General features: G+C 40.6%; 1 protein-coding gene across 2 annotated transcripts in view; it reads right to left on the minus strand.

The window, feature by feature from the left end:
• The window catches only part of POU2F1 (POU class 2 homeobox 1), a 172,886-nt gene extending 146,137 nt beyond the window's left edge, over positions 1–26,749 (minus strand). For both annotated transcript variants that reach the window (XM_087437551.1, XM_004425076.3), the window contains exon 1: positions 26,678–26,749. In XM_087437551.1, the coding sequence (XP_087293677.1) occupies positions 26,678–26,738 (61 nt within the window). In that variant the 5' untranslated portion in view covers positions 26,739–26,749. The remainder of the gene's footprint in view (positions 1–26,677) is intronic.
• Positions 26,750–27,348: the final 599 nt, after the last annotated feature.

Raw genomic sequence — 27,348 nt, forward strand, 5'->3', positions numbered from 1 at the left:
AAGAAAAAGGTACGAAATAAGGAAATTAAGAAGGGACAGAAGATTAAGACAAGCATAAATTTGGAATGTAAATATGTAAAGTTATTAAACTAAAGCATGATTAGGCATTAAGACTCCTAGTGGCTAAAGCAAAGAAGAAAATGTTCTGAACTTTGCTTTGGGAGGGTGGGGGTGAGGGGACAGCAGCATTCAACTCCTCAAGAAAAGCAAAACATTTTTCAGGTTCTTAGGACCTAAAAGACATTTCTTCAATGGGTCTTTTTTTTTTTATTAGGTGAGGAAGATTGTCCTTGAGCTAACATCTGTGCCAATCTTCCTCTGTTTTTTAGTTTGTGGGACGCCACCACAGCATGGTTTGATGAGCAGTGCGTAGGTCCACGCCCAGGATCCAAACCAGAGAACCCCGGGATGCCGAAGCAGAGCGTGAGAACTTAACCACTGCGCCACCAGACTGGCCCCCGAGAGTTCTTCTTAAGGACGGTATTCTCAACAACAGTAAATCTGACAGAAGGGCTCATTTGCTGCAATTGTATTTCTTACCTTATATTTCAAAAATACAAGAAAATAAAATAATTCACTAGACATAATTTCGACACATGAAACTTAGTATTATAGTCATTTCCTGAATTACTATACTGCTATTTGCAATTTCTGCTTCTTTTAATCCTCCACTTTCATGTTGACAAATCTCTAGCATTGAAGGCTTGATCAAATTGAGACAAGCTTATCTGCAATTTCTCAAATTCTTTTATTTCTTTAGTCTATATATTTTTAAAAAACCAGACCTATTTCTTGCATATGCTCTAGAAAGGATACGTAAATTTGGCAGTAAGCCAAAGAGGGCCATCAAGGAAGTTGTCTGTCCCTCACTACAGCTGAGTTAGGTTAGCAATGTCCTTAGAGGGCCTTCCTGAACCAAACATCTAACTATATTTTATATCCTCAAACATTTTAAAGTATCTTTCCAATAACAAATACTGAAATCTTTTAGATTTTCTAATGCTATTAAATGCAATATCATGCCTATCATTACTTCTATTTTTATATGTGATTCTTGGATATTAACAACATGGTTGAGCTGTCAGCAACATTGTTCTCCATCACCTTGCTTGTTTTTATACTTGTTAAGCAGAAATAACAATAAACTTACACTGTCAAAAAGTATTATTTTTGTCTTGCCATTTAGAAAGGAATGGGTTTGAAAAATATAGCTTCTTGTTCAGACTGAATGATTGATATAAACAATTTTACAATAAAATCTTATTACAGTTTTTAAAAATTTGGGTCATATAATGGCCTTTAGCCATACTCGAATTTATCTGAAACATTTTAACAACCATTTAAAAAATTAGTACCCAAAATTCCTTCACTTTCAGAGTTGAGTTCTAGGTTTCCTAGAGGGTAACATACATATGAAGATTCTCCAAAAAAAGTTTGCTTTGTTTTTGCTTTGCAAGAATATATTCCTACTCTTCTCTCCCAGGCCTCTCTAAACTAAAGGCATTAAAGCTAAAGAAAATTTGGATACAAGGACCTGTGATAAAGATCTGACAATCCTATTTCATAATATAAAATGCTTAAATAAACACTGTAGCAAAATTAACAACCTCACTATCTTTGAGTGGGTTCTATATGAGAGGAAAAAGAGGTAACAGGAAAAGATAAAGGAGGGATGGCAGAAAAGACATTACAAAGCTTCACATACTTATTTCTGAAATTTTGCCTGAAGTCATCACTTATCTCAGGTTTGGTGACTCATTTTCTTCTCACCCCAACTGAGGCCATCTTAAAGAATTCTGAAGATAGAAAATTCTTCATCTTCTAATCTATGGCTCCGTTGTACAGATGAAGAAATTTTAACCCAAAGAGATTAAGATCACAGAAGTAGATAATGGCAAAACTGGTAGTGGAAACTTTTCAAAATCTGGACAAGAAACCAAGCACTCTGGCTTCTCATATCCCACAGGATAATGTAAAGATTAGTGAGATGCTATCCTTCCATCTCTCAGTCAATCAGGTACCCTAAGTATCTGATGTCAATGCCTTCGTTCTTCCTACTAATGACGTGGAATTTCAACAACTATGACAAAATTTGCTTTGGGTTATCATTACAGCTATGATATGCTTCAGAAACTTTAGTTTTTCTAATAGTCACTATTCTTCCTGTCATGTTTGTGTTACTTGCCAAAAGATATTGCTAGAAAACAGCTATGTAATAAATATGTAATATTAAGATCCCTCTCTTCAAAAAATGAGGTCCATAAAAATGAGAGGCTTTCCTCAACTTCTTTTCACTCCCCAGGTCCAAGATCTTACTCTAGAGAATAACTTTTTAAGGAAGGTACTATTTCCCACACATATTCCATCAATTTAATATATTGTCTAGACTAGCAGTTCTCTAACTTTTATCTCAAGGCCCCTTCACACTCTTAAAACTGGCCCCATGGTAGGCAGATTTCTAAGATGGCCCTCAATGATCTTCAACTCGTGATATTCATGCCCTTGTGTAGTCAGTCTCCTCCCCTTGAGTGCGGGCTGGACCAAGTGATTTGCTTTTTTTTTTATAATTTTATTTATTTATTTACTTATTTTCCCCCAAAGCCCCAGTAGATAGTTGTACGTCATAGCTGCACATCCTTCTAGTTGCTGTATGTGGGACGCGGCCTCAGCATGGCCGGAGAAGCGGTACGTCGGTACGCGCCCGGGATCCGAACCCGGGCCGCCAGCAGCGGAGTGCGCGCACTTAACTGCTAAGCCATGGCGCCGGCCCAAGTGATTTGCTTTTAACAAACAGAATATTGCAAAAGGGGTGAGATACCACTTTTGTGATTAGGTTACAAAGGCTGTGACTTTGGTCTAATACCACTTTCTTGCTAGTACACTCTTCTAGCTCTTGTGTGCTTGCTCTAATGAAGCAAGCTGGAGAAGCCCACATGGCAAGGAACTGAAGGCAGCCTCCAGACAACTGCCCAAAAAGAACCACTGCCAGTAAGGGACTGAATCCAGTCAACAACCATGTAAGTGAGCTTGGAAGCTGAACCTGCGTATGATGAGACCATAGTTCTGGCCAACATCTTGACTCAAGCCTTTTCAGAGACTGAAGCAGAGGACCCAGCTAAGTCATGCCCAGACTCCTGACCCCAAAAAACCCTCCCTCTTTCTTTACATGCTATCCTCTAACCTAAGATGCATTCCCAATTCCAAAACTGCAGAGCCCATCCATCTTACACTGCTCCAGACCTTCAACTCAGCAAGCCTTACACAGGGTGGACCTTTGCTATCTCAGGTGTCCAGTGCTCAGGATTCTCCAAGCCAGGGTGAGTAGGAGACTGGCAATATGATTTAGGACATGGGCAGACACAGGGAAACTCTACATTGGGTCAGTTATGGAGGGCAGATATGGATAAGAGGGCAAAAGAAGGAATGGTTCTTTGAAATGGCTGCTAAGACCTGTGTCTTTTACTATGCCTATCAGCATGTTTGTGGTAGTGGACATGATGCCAATTACACAGGATGTGTTAAAATGAAGACTCAATCCTGAAACCAATTCAAGAAAATAGTTAAATAAATATTTACTCAATATTTACTATGAGCTAACTACTGTGCTAAAATGAGGTACTAAAATTAACAAAACTTGGATTCTACCCTCAAGGAGCTCAAAGTCTAATGATTACCTGAGATTGGACAACTAAGGAGGAAAATTAAACAAAATCTACTGTGCAAAGAATAAAAATTCCATGTAACATTAAACAGGGTGTTGACTTTGTTGTTTTATCTGATATCAATAAATTTATTTAGTCTTCCACAGTTTATTGCTTATCTATTGACATTTTAAAATCAAAGGAGCCTTTTTTAATATGGATAATCATTTGCTTTGTGTGTTTGCAGATTTGTATGACACAGTAAAATTATAGCACTTGGCCATACTTGCTTTTTTTACTATGAGGGTTTCAAGTCATCAAAAGATTTGAAAACATTAAGAAGAAATAGCTTATATAAATTTACAGATTTCAGGGTGGGAAAAAAAGTTTACGGATTCCAATTTCCAGGCAATGTGCTTAGCAATTTATGTACATTATCTCATTCAATCCTAAACACAGCTATGTGAGGAAGGATTTTTTACAGATAACTTCTCAGAGCCTAGTTTTCTTAAGTGCCTAAAATAATGCCTAACACATAGCAAGCAATGAAATATATGCTGCACGAAGAAAGTTACTGGTCAGGTATTCAAACACCAATCTGTCAGATTCCTGGGCCAGTATTCTTAATTACCATGCAATAATGCCCCAAGTTAAAATGTAAAATAGAGACAGAAGTAGAAGCAGGTAAACATAAGTTATATAGTGGTACTAGAGAACAACAGATCCTGTCTCAACTAAGAGACACTTCCTCAAAATTCAGCTAAGTTAAATAAAGATAGAATTCATTTTGGGAGACTAAGCAAAGAGAAACAGAGAGAGAATACACCTATATGTTTGCATATTAATATGTTATAAGTGATACATCGTTTTCTGAATTTTATCTATACATGTACACAAATATTTATCCTATGCAAAAGCAGACATCATACATATATCACTATAGCTGAAGTATCGTTTCACAGCAAAACAATTAGCAAACTCCTGAAGGTTTTTCATTTTTGTTATTTTGGTAGTAAAAACAAGTAACAATTGCAAATACGAAAAGCTGGATTCATATAAATCGGTTAAGTTGTGGCTCTTGATTTGGGTTAATTTTACATAAAGGGTAAATAAATAAAAGTTAAGCTATGGAAGGAAGCATACATTTGTTTTCCCATCTATCTCACACAAAATCTGATCAATTCTAATTAGCCAGACCACCTTGTGAGAGGTGCTCAGACACTGACAGCTTCAACATGTCACCATCCTGAGAAAGCTGGTCTCGGAACTTTTCTGTGATTTGGGTCCTTACACCGTCAGCTTTTCATCTGTTTTTCAAATACCAGCTTTAACAGTCTTTCAGAATCATCAAGGGCGAGCAGCTCTTCCCTGAGGGCAAGAACAGAAAACTGGCACACACACTTTCCAAAGGAATCCATGTCCTACTGTTTCTCCTCCATCACTGCTCATAGTGCTGGAAGTTTCACTCACGGCATTCACTTTGTCACTAGACAGGCTGAACAACTCAGAAGCGATACCTCAACTCCAAAAACAGAAAGTGTTAAAACTGGTATTTCTCAGTTCATCCACAATTAAGGTCCACAATACTTTACAAAAAGTGCAAAGGAGCAAGCAGCGCTTAAATGCATACTTATCTCTAAAAATATTTTATCACCCAATAGATAATTTCATTTCCAAATTCTTGAAAAAAGCAATTGACAATAACAAAGAATTTCTACTATAAATATCTTCCTTAACCAATCAAATATGGACATCAATATGGACATCAACTAAAGTTAGCTGAAAACTGCAATCAATACCCTTAAATTATTTTAAACTAACTCCACTACTTTCTAGTTAACTTTGAAAAATTATATAACTTCCCTGTGCCTCAGTTTCCACATCTACAAAATAGAGATAACAACAATACCTATCTCATCGTGTTAATGTGAGGATTAAACGAGGTAATTCATGTAAAACACTTAGAACAGTGCCTAGCACATAGGCTAAACACAAACTTGATAACTTGTTATTTTATATCACCCAGAACCATTCCATCTTAAGCTAATAGCACCAACTGAGGTTAGCTGTTAATTAATTTTTCAGCTCAAGCAATAAACATTGCTGTCAACTTATTTATCCATGGCAAATTCTGCTTTCAAATTCTTGTAACAGCATCACTTCATCTGCTTAAGTAAATTTTGCTGACATCACTATTGTTTATGGCCCAGCAGTAGCTAGAGGCAAGGAGATTTCTGATTCCTTCTTTTTAAATAAAATATTTAGTTATTTCACCTGGCACAAGAAGAAATTCTGTAGACCATCTGGAGTCATGCCTGTAAGAAGACAAATGGGTTACAACAGAAAAAATGGTTCTACTAAGGTTTTTGCTTTACACTGGCCAATGAGCAGCAGATGAGTAAAACAGGGGAGAAGGAGAGCTGGTTAACTGATATCTCTTGGGTGACAATTTCATTACAAAACAAGGAGTCCCTAATGCAAAAGTTCCATAAGTTGAGTTCTGAATCAGAATGGATATTCCCATAAACATAATGTTGAAAAACTCCAGAGAAGGACTTCAAACCACTGCAAAACAAAACCTTCATCAGGACACTAGAAGCATTTATTAAAGATGTCCATGCAGAAGCACAAGAAAAAGTTAAAACAACAGTTAACTTTCAATGATCTATGATACACTTATCTTGGAACAAATTAACAATCACTACACAAACTTAGGCAAGGCATAAACCGAAATCATTTATCTGTCGTCCTGCATATTTAATCAGAAATGGCAGGGCCGGCCCTGTGGCTTGGTGGTTAAGTGCGCGCGCTGCGATGCTGGTGGCCCGGGTTCGGATCCCGGGTGCGCATCGAGGCACCACTTCTCCGTTCATCCTGAGGCCGAGTCCCGCATACAGCAACTAGAAGGATGTGCAGCTACGACATACAACTATCCACTGGGGCTTTGGGGGGAAAAAATAAAATAAATAAAATCTTTAAAAAAAAAAAAAAAAAAAAGAAATGGCAGGAATCCCGTCTCCACTTAACCATTTCATGATTTTAAATATTTTTTCCTCCTGTAAAGCAATAAAATTACTAAGTATACAAAAAAGCACTCCGAAATTACCTCTAAAGCATCGTCAGTATTCATCTCAACTCTGTTCTTTTCCCTTACATGTTAATACACTACCACCCCACCAAAAGCACACATTTTCCAACTTCATCTTTTTGTTGTTTTTCTTTCTCACTTGAAGAAGGTTCTGTCTTTACAGCTGAGGCTCTTTTAATCAGGGTTCATATTTTTATATTCCTATTATAAGTGAATTGCCTATTCATACACTTTGACCACTTTTCCACTGGGGTGTTTGTCATTTATTATTGATCTCTGAGTACTATTTAATATATTAAGAAAAATTAACTATCTTTCATATAAGCTAATATTTTCTCCCATACATTATATAACAATTGTATTTGTAGAGTCTTTGGCAGGTAAAACCCTAAGTATTTTACATAGTTAAATCTATCAATATTTGCCTTTATGGCATCTGAGTTGTGTGTCATGTCAAAAAGCGTTTCCAACCCTAAAACCGAGTAAAAATTATTCCTACTTTTGTCCTAGTACTTTTCTGAGTTTTCCTTTAAGCATTCAAATCTTTAATCTCTCCAGAATTCACTTTCGTATATGGTGTAAGGTGTGACCCTGACACACCATTTTTTTTTTCCTCCAAATGGATGGCCAACTGTCCTAATACCACCTGGTCCCTCTACCTAACGTCAATTTCAATCATTCCAGGCTCCTAAACTCTGGTTTAATGCTGACAGGAAACTTTCATGTCTGCATTAAAGTGATCACTTTTCAAAGCACACTGTTGTTCAAGGGGCTATGTATTCTGCTTCTAGCATTCCCAGCACCTGCTAAGATGAAAATAAAAGGGAAGGGTGGGATGGGAGTATCAAATTTGACTACGATGCCAAAACACAACCATTAAGCTGCCAGCGCAGTTTACTGCACGTGTGTACACCTGTAGTACGCATTAAAATTACCACCTGAATTGTTGGACGGCACTTTTAGATATGTTCTTTTACTCTGGTAAAGCAGTGAAAACAACGCAAGAGAGGCATCATATTTATCATAACTGGAAATTAACTATGCCTTAGCACGGCAAACAAGAACACAGGAAGCTAAGATTCATAAATAATCCAAATTTCAACTTTTTCCCCTTATTTAAAAACACCTTTTAAATAGACTGACCTAGTGTTCTCTGTCAGTGGCAAACAATGTTGTTAGAGGACAGTTTGCCTGGATTAAGAATAGGAAAGGGAAGCTTAGAGAACAAAAATTTTCAGGATGTGCCCTGCAATGTTCAGGGCAAAACATACCCTAGCACCAGAGCAAGCATGTTCTGACCATTAGCATAATTAATTAACTTCCTTGACCTTGACCAAGGAAGAGTCATTGAGCAACTCTCCTGATTATAATTCAGCTTCTACTAAAGCGGGATAATGTACTGCTAACTGGCCAAGAATTCTAGTCCACTTCACAATTATAGTTCTCATAATAGGTTTATAGGTTAACAGAAACAGGCATTGTTTCTATTTCTGTTTAGCCTGTATTTGGCTAGCAAGAGTCCGTTGCCTTGAACTCAATTACCTGCAAATATGGTAACGCAATCGAGTTTCTGAGAATCAGGCCTGCCAATGAGCCTGCCAATGTAGTATTACCCTTTGAGGTGCCGCCTGAGCAGCAAACCCACTGCAGCCCAATATTAATTCTGAAAAGACTTCTTGATAGCCTACATTGTGCCAGTAACCCTGTACTAATGTGAACAAAGCAGACATACTTCACGTCCTCATGGAGCTTATAACCAATAGAAAGTTGAGAAAGAAGTTACAGAAGATCGCCTGAAGGATATGCAATATCTCCATCCTTCTAATTATTACAAAATCTCTTCCCCTTTTAAGCCAGACTCTATTTTGAATCATTCCCAGCTCCCACCACGTAAGTGCCTTTACTGAAGGTGCTCCCATACGATGTGTCTGGCATGAGAGGGGCATTATGAAGTTTGTTGGTGCATTCATGGCAGGACTACTGTGAGGCCACTGTTCATTCCATTACATGGAGTCCTGTTTATAAGGCCTTGGAGGAGAAATTTCCTTCTGATCTCAGTGTCAGGAATCGTGCTTTTCCTAAAACAAAAGTTCGTTTGCTTTCAAATGTTATGAACATAAATTGACTAGGTTTCTTTTTTGCACCATCTACTATGAAGCTTAGAAAAATATTTGTGCCCCAAGGAAAGCAAATATTAGATTTTTATATTAGGCCTTTTATTTTACACCTTTTTTTCACATTTATTGCTGTAGTTTATGAATCTCTATAAACCACCTTAAATTTTGGAGGGGATAAAATGAAACAAATGGATAAATAAAGTTTGCATTAATGCATCATAGGGAAAATTTTCTTTTTAAATTTAAGGAGTCAGGAAAAAAAGTCACATGAGAAGATGAAGTCACATGAGAGAGGAAGGATTTCAAGAATACTAAATATGGATTTAAAAAATAAAAACCAATCAACCCTCAGTTAACTGGGGAAATATGGAGGGGAACTTAAGAGAAGCAGAGCAGAGGAAGATCAGAGAAGATCCCAATCCTTTTATTTATAGAAATTAGACCAATGGTATCAAACAATGACTGTGTAAACTTAATCAAACTTACTGTATGGTTAAAATTACATACAATATTTAGAAATATTTACTATTCCACAGGTATCACTCAAAATGGTAAAAATAACAGTCACAGTTAATAAAGAAGACATAAAAATTGCCTGATATAAATGGCCAAAAGGGTATTTACCTGGAAAAACAGACTGTTAGTGTAACCTGTTTCCTACCTGAGCTCTTTTCCCCCCAAATATTAGGAAAAACCCTATGCATTCCAACAATCTGAGCCTACTATAACCCAGCATAGTCTAGGCAGTTAAAACTCCACACGTGCGTGATCATGTTTTTGCTAGACAGCCTCTGTCCTTCAAGGTCACTGTCATCTTTCCTAGTCACCAAATGCTGTCACTGCTGTATGTCAACCCTGGTTCACACATAACACTGTTGAGCCATCTCCACTCAGAAGTTAAATTACCTTCCTCCTTAATTGTCAGCTTCCTTACATTTCTTGTTCTCCATGCCTCAGAGAATCCTAAGCTTGCTGGGGGGTTAGACACCCATTCAGTCCAGCACTGAAAAGATTTTAGGTTGAGTCCTGTCAGTTCCAAGTCATTAGGCAGTAAATAAACCAGAATAAATAAACTACACTGCCCAAACTGCATTATCTTTCCATTGCTCCTTTACCCCTGCCCTCTAAATAGTTCATTTAAAAAACAATTAAAATGTCTTAAGAGCAGGCAGAGTAAAATATTATGCTCACTCTAGTTCCCCTCTCCTAAAAGAAACACTTGTGCAAGGGTAAGGTATGGCTCTGCTCTCCAGGACCACAGTGCAACAGCTGGCCTGTCCCTATCCAGACTCCAACGATCCCCTCCTCCATGAACGAACAGTAATAGACTGCTGCAAGCAAAGCATCTAACTACCAAGGAGGTAAACATCTAGCATTTACTGGTTACCATGCAGGAGCCAATGAGAGATCACTTAGAATATGTAGATACTTTTGCTGATCATTTTTTATTCTTTCAAAAATGCACTACTTTCTTTCAAACTATGGTTAGTCTGCACACCAGTTGGTTCCTGATAAGCAAGATTTGGCTGTCGTTGAGGCTCTGACAAGTGAACAGGAAATTAGCTAAAGATCAGGGGAACAAGAGCAAATGCACAACCGTCACAGGGAAAAGAACTTTGGCACATGGGATGCTCCATAAAGGCAAGCACCATTGACCGCTATGACCACCAACTCAACACAGCAAAGGGCCCTGCAAATTGCAGGCATTCATAAATATATGCTACAAATAAACTGTTAAATGAAAGGGATTACTCTGTAAAGTACTACAAAGAAGCTAAATTAACTAGTCCATTGGCTCACAGCCAGTAAGTGGCAAAACCAGGATTCAAACCCAGGTCTGTCTGGTTCCAGAGTTGGCGCTCTCTTCACTTGGTATGTGCTTCCTGCATCAGGAAAGCGAAAGGCCAATGATCTCTGGTGGGTACTCAAAACCACAGGATAAACAAGCTGTATCTTCCCGGAAAGCAAATTTTACTCAAAGTTGATAACTTTAAATATTTCATATATAAAACAAACACCAATATATTATGAAAAAGAATAAAGAATTCATAATTAATAATTTTAGATTATATGGGCCATCACATGTTTTCATTTTGTGATAGCCCCAGGCTCACTTAAGGATACAAGTTCATTCTCCTCTGCCTCTAGAGATACACTGATAGAAGAAAATCTGAGGATCAAAAAACCATTCTATACATACTTGTTGGGCGCCAAATACATAGTAAGCATGTGTTAACTGTCAGGGATAAAATGTAGTCCCACAGGGCCAACCTGGTGATGTAGTGGTTAAGTTCGCGCGCTCTGCTTCGGCCACCCGGGGTGCACAGGTTTGGATCCCAGGCACAGACCTACACACCGCTCATCAAGCCATGCTGTGGCAGGCGTCCCATATACAAAATAGAGGAAGATGGGCATAGATGTTAGCTCAGGGACAATCTTCCTCAGCAAAAAGAGGAGGATTGGCAATGGATGTTAGCTCAGAGGCAGTCTTCCTCACATACACACACAAAAAATATAGTCCCTGACCTCACAGAGCTTAAGCTATCCTGAAAAAAAAGAAACAAGTTAACCAATAATTAAAAGTGCCAATGGGCCGGACCCGTGGCTTAGTGGTTAAGTACTCGCGCTCCGCTACTGGCGGCCCGGGTTCGGATCCCGGGCGCGCACCGACGCACTGCTTCTCTGGCCATGCTGACGCCGCATCCCACATACAGCAACTAGAAGGATGTGCAACTATACAGCAACTAGAAGGATGTGCAACTATGACATACAACTATCTACTGGGGCTTTGGGGGAAAAAAAAGGAGGAGGATTGGCAATAGATGTTAGCTCAGAGCCAGTCTTCCTCACCACAAAGAGGAGGATTAGCATGGATGTTAGCTCAGGGCTGATCTTCCTCACAAAATAAATAAATAAATAAATAAATAAATAAAAATAAAACACTGTGGATGGATGCTTATCACGCAGCTATGGCAAAAATCCAACATACATCAAAAGGGATCAAGTAAATAGGTTGGTCCATCAATACAATAAAATACTGTACAACCCTTAAAAAGCATGGGGTAAGCTGTAGAAGGATATTTGTGAAAAATTGTTAGGTAAAAATGGCAAGTTAGGTCAGCTTTTAAAGAACTGAAACCTGCAGACATGTCAGTATTTTCCAGTTTTATAAGACAAGACAAGGTGAAAACTGCCCCTCTGCTGACTTCACTGGGCCTCTCTGAGGAACCAGAGAATCAGCCCTGAGTAATAATTCAACAATCAATTCATCATTTGTTATTTATGCCACTAGAAGTCATTCAACCAAACAAAGTTCAGAGATCTTAAAAAACAGAAAAGAAAAGAAAAGAAAAGAAAAAGGTTGGCCTTGAAATTACCCAGAGGTTACACCTAGCAAATAAAAAGATTGTTTATTTTATTTAGCTGGGTAAATCCTAAAGAACAGGGAGCCATGCCAAAAAAAAGAGGGCACATTACATAACAGGATGCACACTACGATTCCTTTTTTAAATTATGTTCACCAATGGGAATGTGTGTCTGCACATACCCAGAAGCACATTCCAGGAGAGGGCTCAATAACTGAACCAGCATCACACTGGTCCTTAGAGGAGTATGGAACTATTAAGATGTGATTCCAGCATCATGAGCTGGCAATGACTCTTACGCTATAGTCTAATCCCCTAAAATCACACTATGATTTCTTCCAGCAATACTCATAAAATTCTTAATTCTGCTTCTCAGGCTATAGTGATGCTTACGACGTCTCTCATAACATCAGAGGATTTTCATCAATTTCTTTCTAACTAGCAGTGATCGGCATGTGAGTGTACATATATTACAGTCAGCCAAAACAGCATTTTGGCTGACGGCATAAGGAAGCACTCAGAGGGGCAGATGGGGGCACCTCAGCAAGGTAGTGCCAAGAAAAGTATTTCAGTCACAAACAGCATAACGACTAAACAGGGTGATACAGGGCATGATTAAACAGGCAATGATTGGGAACACGATTAAATGACTGACTTCTCATCAGAAATAGTAATTGACTGTCATGTTTCCTCAACTGAAAGCTACAGTTTAATAAGAGCCTGGGGGGGCAGGGGGAAGGGGAGTGGTAAACAAATCTGTGTTTGCCTGTACATCAATTTTAAGTCACAACTCATCTGAGAAACATCAAAATATTTTAAACACACGTTAATCAAAATAATACATAAACATACTAAGTCCTAATTTCCTATCTAGTCAACTGGGTCACGAAAAAATATTTTGCCCCAAATGAAAATTATCTGGATGTTAACATCTGCAAATAGCTTCAGTTCAAAATACAATTCTTGGGCCGGCCCCGTGGCTTAGCGGTTAAGTGCGCCTACTCCGCTACCGGCGGCCCGGGGTTCGGATGCCGGGCACGCACCGACGCCCCGCTTCTCCCGCCATGCTGAGGCCACGTCCCATTACAGCAACTAGAAGGATGTGCAACTATGACAAACAACTATCTACTGGGGCTTTGGGGGGAAAAAAAAGGAGGAGGATTGGCAATAGATGTTAGCTCAGAGCCGGTCTTCCTCAGCAAAAAGAGGAGGATTAGCACGGATGTTAGCTCAGGGCTGATCTTCCTCACAAAAAAATAAATAAATAAATAAAATAAAATAAAATACAATTCTTAACAGAAATCCAAAATGTTCAGGATTTATGTTCGGGATCAGCAATTTGTACACAAACTGCTTCAAAATATTTTTATAACCAACATTTGGAGATGCCTGAAAGCTAGGTTAACAACAGATCTGGTAATCAATTGTCCATCTCTCCAAACTGCAAGACAGAGAGGAGTGATGATTGATTCTAGACCACACAATCTGGACCTCGGAACTGTATAAGAGCACTAAGGATAAACTCAGAAATAATAGTTGCCAAATACTTCATCATTCAGCAGACCTGAAGCAGAAGTTAATGGTTAAGAGCATGACAATGCTCTTAATTGCCTCCTGCCATAACCAAAATAGGTCAGAGACCTAGGTGTGCCATTTAGCCTCTTTAAACTGCAGTTTTCTCACCTGAAAGATAAGCATGACAACTGTACATACCTCATGGGGTGACTGTGAAGATTATGAAAATGCAGGTAAAGCATTCAGTAAAGTAACTGGCACAAAGACTCAGTAAATGTTATTTACTATTGTTGTCACGAGAAATTAATACATTTTTTGGAAGGTATGGAATCTCTTCCACAAATTTTGCCTGTGTATTTGGACACAAAAAAGGACACAGATCATAAAAATAGCCGCATAATTCAAGAATCATCTTCAGCTCTTCAGCTAAATCTTACTCTTCCTGGACCAGCCAGGCCAAACTTCAGTTCCTTGAAAGTACTATGTTTTCACTGGTTTCAAGAATTACATATACAGTGTTCCCTTTGCTTAGAACATTTTCAACCCCACTACCTACTCCCAGCCTTGCACTGATTAAGTTGCAGTCATCCTTCACGTCTCAATGTAAACATCACTTCCTCAGGGAGCCCATCCTAAATGCTCTTGATCAGATTAAGTGTCCCTATCTTATGCTTATGTCCTGATCTTATTCAGAGTACTCTGAATCTCCCACATTTTACTCAATTAACTATGAATAGCGTTATTTAATGTATGACTTGCCCAACAGATTGTAAGCTTTGAGAGGGCAGAGACGGTATCTGTCTTAGTCACCACTCTATCTCCAGTGCTGGGTGCATGGCAAGGAACAGAAGAAGCTCTATAAATATTTAATGAATTAAATGAATGCAGAAGAATTAAAACCACAATGAGATATCACCTCATGCCTGTCAGAATGGCCATTATCAAAAAGAACAGAGATAACAAATGCTGGCATGGACGTGGAGAAAAGAGAAGCCTTGTGTGCTGTTGGTGGGATTACAAATTGGTGCAGCCACTCTGGAAAACAGTACGGAGGATCCTCAAAAAATTAAAAATAGAACTACCTTATGATCCAGCAATTCCACTTCTGGGAACGTATCCAAAGGTAACAAAAACATTAACTTGAAAAGATATCTGCACCTCCATATTCACAGCAGCATTACTTACAATAGCCAAGACATGGAAATAACCTAAGTGTCCATCGATGGATGAATGGATAAAGAAGTCGTGGTATATACACACAATGGAATATTATTCAGTCATAAGACAAGGAAATCCTACCATTTGCAACAACATGGATGGACTTTGAAGGCATTATGCTGAGTAAAATAAGTCAGACAGAGAAAGACAAACACTGTATGATCTCACTTATTTGCAGAATCTAAAATTAAAAAATAAACCATAATCATAGAAAAAGAGATCAGACTTGCGGTTACCAGAGGCAGGGGGTGGGAGGAGGGCTGAAGAGAGGTCAAAAGGTACAAACTTCCAGTTATAAGATAAATAAGTACTAGGGATGTAATGTACCACATGATGACTACAGCTAACACTGCTTTATGATATATAAGAAAGTTGTTAAGACAGTAAATCCTAGGGCCGGCCCTGTGGCTTAGCGGTTAAGTGCACGCGCTCCACTGCTGGCGGCCCGGGGTTCGGATCCCAGGCGCGCACCGACGCACCTCTTCTCCAGCCATGCTGAGGCCGCGTCCCACATACAGCAACTAGAAGGATGTGCAGCTATGACATACAACTATCTACTCGGGCTTTGGGGGGAAAAAATAAATAAATAAATAAAAATCTTAAGACAGTAAATCCTAAGAGTTCTCATCACATAGAGAAAAACGTTTTTTTTTCCTTTATTCTTTTCTTCTTTCTTTTCTTTTTACGGTGTCTATGTGAGAAGGTGGATGTTAGCTGAACCTATTGTGGTAATCATTTCACAATATATGTAAATCAAACCATCATGCTCTACGCCTTAAATTAGTACAGTGATGTATGTCAATTACTTCTCAATAAAACTGGAAAAATAGGGGCCGGCCCAGTGGCGTAGTGGTTAAGTTCATGCGCTCCGCTTCAGCAGCCTGGAGTTTGCAGGTTCGAATCCTGGGCTCGCACGTACGCACCGCTCATCAAGCTATCTGTGGTGGCATCCCATATACAAAATAGAGGAAGATGGGCACAGATGTTAGCTCAGGGCTAATCTTCCTGAGCAAAAAGAGGAGGATTGGCAACAGATGTTAGCTCAGAGCCAATCTTCCTGAGCAAAAAGAGGAGGATTGGCAACAGATGTTAGCTCAGAGCCAATCTTCCTCACACACACACAAAAAAAACCTGGAAAAATAACTAACTAAATAAATACAGACGGACCAGTCAGGTTGGTTAACTATAATCCAGTCCATGTTCACATTGAGAACTACTTCAGCTCCTGATAAGCTCACTGTCCTTGTTCATTCACATTCTAGTAAGACATTTCAAGTTTAAAATCTAAGCACCACCTTTGTGGACTACCCATCTCATATGATTTGGCTCTGCTGCTAAGACAGGATCAAGCCTACTCTGCTCTATACGTAGTATTCCTAATATGTCTATTAAAATGGTATGCAGATGAAAGCCAAGCTACTCAAAGTATTGGTTGTGTTTACTGATCTTCACCCAAAAGATGTTTTTGAAGAATTAAAAAAAAAAAAAAAAAAGTATGAAAACAAGCCACAATTTATCAATGAGAATCTTATGGGCCAAAAAAGTAAAGTGATTTGTTCAGCATCAGAAGCTAGATCTAGAGCTACAAACAGAATAAGGACCCAGGGTTCCCAGTTCTCAGTTTGTCTTTCCACTCTAGAGCCTTTCCGGTGCTTTGACAACCATTGTTCAAGATATTTTAAGGAATAATCTTGAAATGCAACAAATAATCATTCAATGCTACCGAGTCATTTGTAAAGCTTTTTAAAATCATGGATGGCCAGACGTCTACTATATTAGAAACTCAAGGGGTAAGGCCTGGACCTTTGCATGTTGAAAAAGTTCCATGGGTAATTCTTAGCCCAGCAAAGATTGAGAACCCCTAATTTAACCAATCAAGCATTATTTGCTAAATGTCTACTCTGTCCCTAGCAGTGTGTTCCTACTCTCAAGGCTCTTAGGAGGAGACAAGATTTACTTATATAACTCAATTAGAGAAGAAAATAAGACTGTGTATAATGAAGCGCTGAATTAACTAAATGAACAAATTAAGCTCAATTCAGAGAAAGTAGGACAGGAGCACAGGCTTGAGAGATCAGCTATTGGTGGAGATAGAATACTGGATAGAGAGGTCCCTTACGATAAACAAGGGTAACAGTTTCCAAACAGTGTGCACAGCAGGAGTCCTAAGGATCCTGTGAATGCGCCCTGGGGGCCACGGTGAAGCTTTCCTTGCCCCATACCCATTTCAATCAGAACAGCTCCACTGTTAACATTTTATACATTAAGCTTCTGCCTAAACTCATTTTTAAAAGAACTCCAATGGCTCTTCAAAGTTTGAAAACTCTCTTATTTACAAACACAAAAAAAATCAGTGAAGTAACTTGTCTGAAAATCACAAAGTTAATTAGTGATCTAGAACCTAGGTCTCTCAAACCCCCAGTGCCCTCATCACTCTACCACACCACATACCATGACATTCCAAAGGAGGGGACAGTGTGAGCAGGTGAGCCAGTGAGCAAAGGTTCTCACAGAGCATCCCAAACAGCAGCCTGACCCAAACAGTGGGTTTACTTTCAGGTCACGTCTCTCAAACTGGGATGGGACTGGGGAGGCAGAGGAGAGAAAAGCCCAAGCAGGCATCAGAATAAAATACAGCCACCATCCCAGAACAGCTCTAAAACACAAAGTGTTAGGGAGATTCTGTAAAAAATTAAAACCTGATAAAAGAAACACTGTGTTTGTGGTGGGCCTATAAGGGGACTTCCTGGGTGGAATTGTTGAGTCATGCTCTTTAAGGAAGTAGTAAAAGATAAGAATGCATGGGCAGGGATGGGGGCTAGATTACAGAAGGCCTTGAAATCAAGAACAAGTTTAAATTGGCCACAAGGCAGCGCCTCCACTGTGTCAAGTTTTCAGAGAGTATTGGGGGGGCACACTCCCTCTCGCAAGGTGCTGGCTGCACGTGGAGATGTACAACCTGCAGTAAGGTGTCTCCCAAAACCAACCTAAAGCTCAAGTTTCTCCTTCTCTACAGCAGCACAAGTAATAAAATTGCTGATTTTACACTTTTGCTCATGTAAGGAAAACTATACTTTAAAAATGTACTTTAAAAATGCTTCTGCTATCAATTTATTACTCCCCACAGCATCCCTCTAACACTGGTATTATCACTATCTTACTGTTGAAAGAAACAACCATAGAAGTCAGTGCCAAGGCCAAAATGAGGTGTCTAGAATTTACAATGTTCAGACTCAACAATGCTGAGTGTCCACACACACAGTGGCAAGTGCATAAATCTCAATCTTAATATTGTATGTTCACCACACATTTAATTCAGTAAAATTTTCTTGACCTTCACAACGAATTTATAACCTAATAAGATCCACCCAATCACGTCTCAAATGACATCTCTAAAATTGCATTTACTGCCTAGACCCCAAATGGCTCCCTCTTCCAACTTCCCTACTTCTGTTCACGGCTCTGCCCTTGATAATCTAAGCTCAAAACCTTGGTACCCCCCATTTGACTCTAATTAGCTGCTAAATATTTTAAATTAAGGGCTTTGATCATGGCTACGTCCAAAACAAAAAAATTCAACCACTCCCTACTGCCTAGCAAATGAAATGCCAACTCCTACACCACCAACGCCAAGCATTCAGAGCTCTCCCTCACCTGCCCTTCACCACCCCTAATATACAGCCCAAGTAAGAGCCAACCTGGAAGTCCTGCTATTCCCCAAACACACTCAGTGTTTATTAAGCACTTGACCTTGGGAAAGTCATTTAATCCGGGCTTTGTTTTACTCCACTATAAAATGGGTATAATAATATTTGCCTGAAAGGATCAACTGCAGTAATGAAAATGAGAGTGCTGCTACAAATTTTAAGGTACTATAAAAATATAGACATTATCATTATGGCACAGTTATGGTAATTTTATTTTACTTATACCTGCCTTGCTCCAGAAAGTATATAAGGTAGGCCACATAAAACACAAAATAAAGAAAGTTTAAAGATGGAAGCAATAAAAGAAATACAAAAAAAAAAATTGAGGACATAAAGTGGAACTGGGAATGAGGCTATGAAAATGCATACCATAAGTGCCTATCTAACCTTCAGGTCAACACTTTGGTCTGAACACCAGAGTTTGATTTGAAAAGGAAACTAAGTCAACTAGACAATTCAGTGTCCAGAAGACTAAAAACAAAACCATTGGTCAGAATTAAAGTAGTTCCTACTGTAAAGACCAGGCAAGAAGTTCTCCCAAAGGTCCTTACTCTGTGTGACATAATGGACAACATCCTCAACATCTTTATTACGGCTTATCCATTTCATCACATCATTCTTAGATTGAAAGCCTCTTGAGGTCAGGTAACCATCTCAGGATGTTTGTATCTCTAACACCACTTAAAGCAATTAGTCAACAAACTATCTACTTCAATTTTTTTGTGTGTGTGAGGAAGACTGGCTCTGAGCTAACATCTGTTGCCAATTCTCCTCTTTTTTGCCGAGGAAGATTAGCCCTGAGCTAACATCTGTGCCCATCTTCCTCTATTTTTTGTATATGGGACACCGCCACAGCATGGCTTGACGAGCAGTGCATAGGTTGGCTCCCAGGAATCGAACCTGTGAACCCTGGGCCACCGAAGCAGAGTGCTCAAACTTAACCACTACGCCTCTCGGCTGGCCCCCATACTTCGATTTTTATATACTGGTTTACATAGATCCAATCTCTCCCTTCCTATTTCAAACCATCTTGCACATCACCATGTTAATACCAAAACACCACTTTTATCATAGGATTCCTTACTTCCAAAACCTCCACCAGCCCCCCTGCACACAGAACAAACGCCTCATTCTTTACTTGTACAGCACAGTCTTGAACACAGCCTCCTCTGCGATCCCCTTCCCTATCTTCTCATTCCTCTCAATTCTTTTTTCCCTTTTAAGCTCAGCTTAAAAATTTCATCTTCTACTTCAAGTCTTCTCTGACTAGCAGCAATGTGGTAGAGTGAGAGATTGGGGATGTGGTGAGGAGACTAGAAAATCAGAAGTCTTGTGTTCTCATCACTTACTCTACAGTTAAGAGACTGGGCAAGTCACTAACCCACTGTGAGAACATTTCCTCCTCTATAAAGTAAAGGCTTCAGGATAGATTGTATCTAAATTACCTTCCAGCAACAACAGTTCTAGGATGCTTTGGTTCCTACAAACCTGGACACACCCTGATCTCCACTCTGATCATTATTATCTGTTACATATTTTAACATGTAATTATATACATTGTTTTTTAATTTTCCCTGCTAAGTAAACACTTACCAACTCCTCCACAACAGGGTCTTATAGTCCCTTGTTATCCCCAAGAACAACTGGCACAGGACCAGGTATATGGCAGATACTTCCTTTAAGCTAAGAAATGTTTAAATAACTATTCTTAAAAGATTGATTATAATATACTTGCACTGCAGTATGATTTGTTTTCATTAAGCAGACCATTAAAATAAGTGTACTAAAACAAAAAAATAGCTAAGTCACTTTTCTCTAAAAAAGTATATTCACTCTGTAGGTTACAAAGCCAGTCAGTGCAACTCCATTACTTAAGGTGATCACATGTTAAACACCAATGAGCTGTTTAACATACACAACATAATGTTTACTTTCCAGTCATTCCTGTTTATATCTTCTATTGCAGAGAAAACTCACTAGTCAAAAAAAAGACCTACCATAATTTTTATTTTACTAAATTAACTTTATACACTATTGCTATGATTCCAACATAAAAACCAGTAAAATTACACAGAGAATTATGAAATAAATCATGTGACAAATTAAATTGTATTTGCAATGACTTTCAATATTGCAGGCTAAGTAAAGCTACTAGCAACACTCATATTGAGCTTAGTTTTGTGCTTTTCCCATTGTCTTTTTTTTTTTATTAATATTGTGTATCCTTTTTTGGATGAATATCCAGTTTCCTGGACAGTACTTTAAAAAAAGAATGTGGTTAATCTAGAGGTTTGCTGATTCTTCTTTTGCTCACTACGAGTCTTGTCAGCAAAATCTAGGCAACACTGAAAACTTGAGTATTTGCTTAACTGGAAAAAAAAATTAAAAACAAAAAACAAAGGAGCTATATCAGTCATTGAGTACAAACAAAATATCCTATCAATGCTCAATAAATTAACATCTTATAGTGAAAACACACAGAACTCTATAAACCACATGCACTATGTACATGTAAAGAGCTTCCTCATACGAGAGGTTCTGAAACTCAAGACAATTCTCATATTCCAAATTCTAAATATACTGTAAACGGATCAGTAAGTCAGGCAATGGCTCCGCACATGCTACTTTTGTTTCCATTGCTATTACTGCTGAAAGAGTTTACAAGGGCTCACTGCCAGTTACTTCAGTATAAGATAAAACCGATTTATTCCTAAGAAGAAATATAAATCTACAAAGTTATTCAATTATCTTTATTCACAAGATGTCAATAATATGCAAAAACGTTCAGCAAAAGATGGATAAGGAAGCTGCTATTCTCTGTGAACCGTAATTATTACCTCTTTCAATCTTGATTCCACTCAAAAAGATATTTATCTTATTTAAGCAAAACAATAAAGATAAAATTAAGCAAAATTCTGGCCCAAAGAGTTTCCTAAAAAAAGTAAACAGGGGAAAGAATTCATTCTGGAGGGATGCAGAAACTCAACTGAGGCGGTGTGTAACAATAAAACCCACACTCTAATGCCTAATATTACATTTCCTTGAAGAAATAAATAACAAGCACGTTTGCTCAGGCATTTAGCACTAAAGGAGGCAACAGAAACAAGGACATGGGTGACCAAAAAGGGGCATGTTTTGTCTATGACTTGTTCTGTTCTGTAAATAATAATTATCTAAATAGTTCTAAATACAATCACTTCCATTAGGAAAACACATCCCTGCTTAAAATTAGGCTTCATAGTAAGTCTTTACTAATCACAAAAACTGTGTAACTGACCCAATACTGCCATTATAAAAGCAAATTAATGACAGTCACACACCAGTATTTTAAAAGAAAATTAATTTTAATAGTGCTTGAAAGCAGACCAATATGCAAAGACTAGAGCTATGGGTTTTCAACACTAAAAACAAAACAAAAATAACTGATAACAACAAGGCAATCACCACTACATATTATAGTCTTCCTCGTACAAAGGAAATAGATATTCATGAAAGTGAGTGACCAATTTTAAAAACACAACTTACACAACTAAATTCAAGATCAAGCAAGAAACTGCAAATATTTCATTTTTAATGGAAAACCCTTATGAAAGATAACATTCAAATTTCCAGTTCTGTCATTTTAGAACCACTTGCTTCAAATATTCAAGGCTCCTTTAAACATCTTTGGTGGCTGGATAAGAGCAATTTAACATTCTGAGCCCTAAACTTATTCCAAAACCTACTGACCAGATAAATAACAGATTTAACAATTACTTCAAGCTAGGCAGCAATGAAACACATTTTATTTCTTCTGCTTTATACTGCCAGCGATGCAGAGAAAAGTAAATTAAAAATATGATAGAATACTACACCACTTAAACCTGAATAATAGTCGTCGTTTGTTTTTCCTTGGGATTTTTGACAATGATAAAATGAAAGGAATTAGAAACTAGTTTGGAGAAGAGGTTAAAAATTACTTGTACAGTAATGGCTTGGAAGCAGAACAGTCCGTTTAGAAATTTAAAACATTTGGTCAGCTGTCACATGAATTTTCAAGACCTGAAGTCAAAAGTACCATTATAATAAATAGGTGGGGCAAGTTAAGAAGGACGTGACAACGGGTTTTCTGAAAACTTTTGGAAAGCCACTTGACAGACAAAAGGAGACAGCAGGTTACAACTTATGAAAGCTCAAAGGTAACCTAAAACACTCCAACAAAGCTTGGCTCACAAGGTAGAGTTAGGAAAAAAGCATAGCAATTCTACCATATTCCTAAGGCATTTTAATCATGACTTTAAGATAAACTAGTTAAAAATACAATGAAAAATCTACTAATCTACTAATAGGAAAATCTACTAATATGTCAAAATGTACTAACATTCAAAGACTAATATGTCTACTAACATGTCAAAAATTACATAAAGAATCACTAGCTCACAATGGAACAATTTTAAAAATCACTAATCAATCAAAATGCACAAACTTGTCCAGACTAATTTATGACAAAGCCAAAAAGAATTCTAAATTATTTTTTTAAAAACTGTTTGCAAAGCACACTCTTTCCTGTAACTATTTTACCTTATCTTAAACACAATAATTTCAACCTAAAAGAATATATAGCCCTTATCCTCTTCAACTTCATTCATTGAAATATGTTCTAAGGCAAATGATCTCTCCTTCTTCAACCTGGACAGTGCTCTAAGTCAAGAAACGCAGCTTCTTATTGGAGTTTGGGGGATCACAAAGAACCCATCTAAAATAAACATGCATATGGATACTTCTATGATTATACTTATTTAAAATCCATAGTCTCCGAGAATTTGAGGAAATGAATTTTTACAATGGCATGGAAAGCCAACCAAAATATAAGGCCAGTTAACAATATTCATCCTTTTCTGTACTACAAAAACTGTAACAATGAAATTTTGTTTGTAAAATGCAATGTACGTTTTATCATCTTGGATAAAATATCTACAGCCTCGGTAGTGGTTAAATTGCAGCTATAAAGGAAATTGTCCCGAGATAAATGGTTTCCCTGTGAGACGATTTCACTGTTACACTTCACCTCAGGACAATAAATCAAATTAACTGCACCTTGTCCTCTGTCCAATGATATCATCAGTTTGACCATATCTTGGGAATCCGGTGCAAAAACATATGCTATTTAAGGCATGAAATCATATCACTGCTTTTTGTCCATCCAACCCCATGCTTCAGGTCTCTTCATGAAGCAGTCATTCACCTGAACATTCTCATGAAAGCTCCCGATTTTTTTTTCCTGCTGCATTCAGGGCCTGCCTACTGGAGGTGAAAGAAGAAAAATGGTGAGCACCAGTTATTTGAAATTGGCTTGCTTTTAGCCCATCAAATCTAAAATTTTGTTACAAACTAAACTGAAGACTAACGTCTCAGATAATCTGCACCTAGCACCTGACCATAAATTGCCTTAACATAATTTCAAAGGTTTAACACATCCATGTTAAGCAACACTTCTCTGATACTTTCACTACTAGGGGGGTAAAAAAAAGCACCAATGAGAAGCAACACTATGTTTTTAAAAAACACACTACAACTATACAAAACAAAAAGGATAGAAAACTTTACCAAGGGAAAGACTAAAAATCAAAACTATTGTTTCTTCTAGTAGCAGAAATTAATCTGCCTTTCACAGACCAACAGTCCTAAGTCTACATAAAACATAAAATCAATTCTGACAACTTAAAGAAGAAGGGCACTGTGCTGGGAGGGGAATAAGTTCCAAGATCAAGGTAGACACAACGTCTGTGTTTATTCTTCTATTTTCACTCATTTAACCATGACACAAACACTCAAGGAAAACATAACCCCATTTCTGTTTTCAGGAGTGCTACAATTAAAATAAACAAATCTATGACAGTAATAGCACAAAATTAATATCAGTCCCATTTTAAATCAGAATGAAGGGTTGAAAAGGGAATGTAGCACTGAGAAATTCTGAAAGTGCTGTTAATTGGAATTTCTAAAATACTTAGCTATCCTAAAACTCCTAGACAAAAACCATTGGTTTTACAAATACTGCAGACCTTTACAAACCCTAAAAGTGTTTAACTTGGGGTTAGGAGCCACGCGGCAGGGAGAACTATCCCTAAAACAAAGTGATTTATTTCTATTAAACCAAATAGGTTTCAATAGAATCTGAAGATGAGAAAGATTTTTTTTCCTGAGGCCCAGTACTACTGCAAACTAGAAGAAAGTCTTTTTAAGAAAAAACAAAACAACGACAGAGTTGATACTTAGCTAGGAGCTGTTTCAATTCTAGTAAGGCCCCAGGAGGGTTTGTTTTGCCCGCGGATGAGGGGTATGTGTGTGGAAGTTGCTGGGGGGAGTCATTTTGGTTATTAGTAAATAAATCAAGCGGCAGAGAACATGAGGCCTAGGCAACTGCCAGAAGAGCCAAGGCCTAGCTCTCCCTCTGCTCTCCAGCACAGCCTGGGTTTGATCTCAGAGCCCTGTGGATTGCCAAGGGAAAAAAAAAAAAGAATCATATCGAACCACAAAAGCACATGGGGCGAATGTAAAATATAAACACGGCGTTGGGCTGTGAGTGGCTGTTATTAAAGGTCTGAATTACTAAACATGAGAGGCGGGGAAAGCCAGGCGGCCATTTCAATAATATAAACCTCCCCGAATTAGACATTATTCAAATGAGAGAGGTTCGGCTAAGCAGAGAGGAGAGAGGACCCAGCACCCAGCAAGGAAACATCACCACAGAACCAGGGAGGGGGATCCCCGCCCCTGCCCAACTCCCCAGGAGAGGGGCAAGCAAGAATATTATCAACTTGTCAGGCCAGTCGGCTCTGGGGCAGGGGCAGGAGGGCGGCCTCCACATCGAGTTCTCGGGAGGCCTCCGGGCGCTCTGGGGCCTGGGAGCGCGAGGCCCCCGAGGGCCCCCAGCCTCGTCCGTCCGGGTCAGGCGCAGAGGCGGGGGGGGGGGGGTGCGGCGCGCGAGGGGCAGGGGGACGGAGGTCAGACCACGACGGGCACCTCCACCCAACTCCCCCGGGACACGGCCGACCCGGCCAGGGGGCTTTTCCAGGACCCACGGAGACTGTGACCGATAGCGCGGAGCACATGGGCGGCCCCGGAGGACATCCCCCCGCCGGGAACGTTCCCCGGGGCCGCCTTTCAACCCCGTCCGCCCCGAGGGGGCGAAGCGGACCCTCGCGCGGGCTCCCTGCCCCCGCCGCCCGGGGCCACCTCGCAGCGCCCGTGCCGCTCGCCCCTACCCACCGAGAGCGCAGGCCCAGGTCAGGCCGCCGCACCGGGACAAGCGGGGCGCGGCCGAGGTGCGCGGGGCCGTGACCCCGGTTCAGCCCCGCTCGGACCCCGGTGCCGGAGGGTGCGGGCAAGGCGCTCTCCCCGGGCGCACCCCCAGCCGCCCTCCGCGCCCACCCCGCGGCGGGCAGCGCCCCCCCGGCCGGGCCCGCTCCCGGGGTGGGGGGGGCGACGCGCGCGGCTGTCCGGCCGCCGGGGTCCGCTGCGGTCCCGCCGCCTCCCCGGCATTGTGCTCGCCGCCACCTCCATCCTCCTCCATGCCTCCCCCCCCGCGCCCGCCGGCCCGGGCGCCCGCCCGCGCCCCGCCGCGCCCCGCCGGCCGGCAGCTATGAATATGTAAAATGTCTTTATTGTCCTCTCCCCGTGCCCCGGCCCCGGCGCCGACCCGCTCGGGTCCGGGCACGCGAGGCGGCGGCGGAGGAGGAGGGCCGGTGCCGGCGGGCGGCGGCGGCGGCGGCGGCGGCGGCGGCGGCGGGGTGGGCCGGGGGCAGGCGGGGGCGGCGGCTCGCCGTCCCCTTTGCCCCTTGTCTTCCCCCTCCGCCTGGCCGCTCCGAGCCTCTTTTCCCCTCCGCTCGGCGCTCGGCGGGGGCTCCGTGCTCCCCGGCCCCCCATCTCCCCGCCGTTAATTATAATAATCCTGAGTACTAATAAATTATGCTAAGTCGCGGGGGGAGCAGCGGGAGCCGGGGTTGAGTATGAATATGAATATGTAAAATGCTGTAATGATTACCTGCTGCTGCTGCCGCCGCGGCTGAACTCTCATCTTGACTCGCTGCTCCTCCGTCCGCCATTTTGAATATTTTAACCAAAATCGCCCGGTCGATAAGCCCTCCCTCGCTCCGGCTCCCCTCCCCCTCCCGCCCTCCATCCCTCCTCTCCGCCCCCTCACGCTCCTTCCTCTCCCCGGGCGCGCGCCAGGGGGCGCGCGAGGCCGTCCCCTTGGAGCGGCCCCACCCCCTTCGGGCGCTCTGCGCACGCGCCTCCTGGCCGCTGTGGCGCCTCAGTAGCTAAAGCGCCCTCCACCTGCCAGTCAGGCGCTCGCTTCATTTTCTCGTCTCGGCTCTGCACATGCGCGACTTTCTCCAAGAGCCTGAAACGCGGTCGGCGCATGCGCTACCTTCCCCCGAGTCCCTCCTGAAGAGTAACCTGCCTGTGAAACGTATAGGTGGGGCGCTGGTGCTTACAGTCCCCCCCGTCTCACTCTTTTGCAGGCTTTACTCCTGCTTCCACCAGTGGCCAATGGCATTCTAAAAGAAGGGCAGGGGACACAGCAGCTAAGAACATGGTGACGCGTAGAGCGTCCGTGAGCGGCCCGGGGCCCGCGTCCCTTCCGCTGCGCACTTTCCCAGGCTTTCCGCGCTGTTGAAACACCGACAACAAAGGAGGGGCCTCTCCCCTGTA

Source organism: Ceratotherium simum, chromosome 2 (assembly GCF_057802395.1).
Source record: "Ceratotherium simum simum isolate JZ-2026a chromosome 2, ASM5780239v1, whole genome shotgun sequence".
Classification (NCBI taxonomy): Eukaryota; Metazoa; Chordata; class Mammalia; order Perissodactyla; family Rhinocerotidae; genus Ceratotherium; species Ceratotherium simum.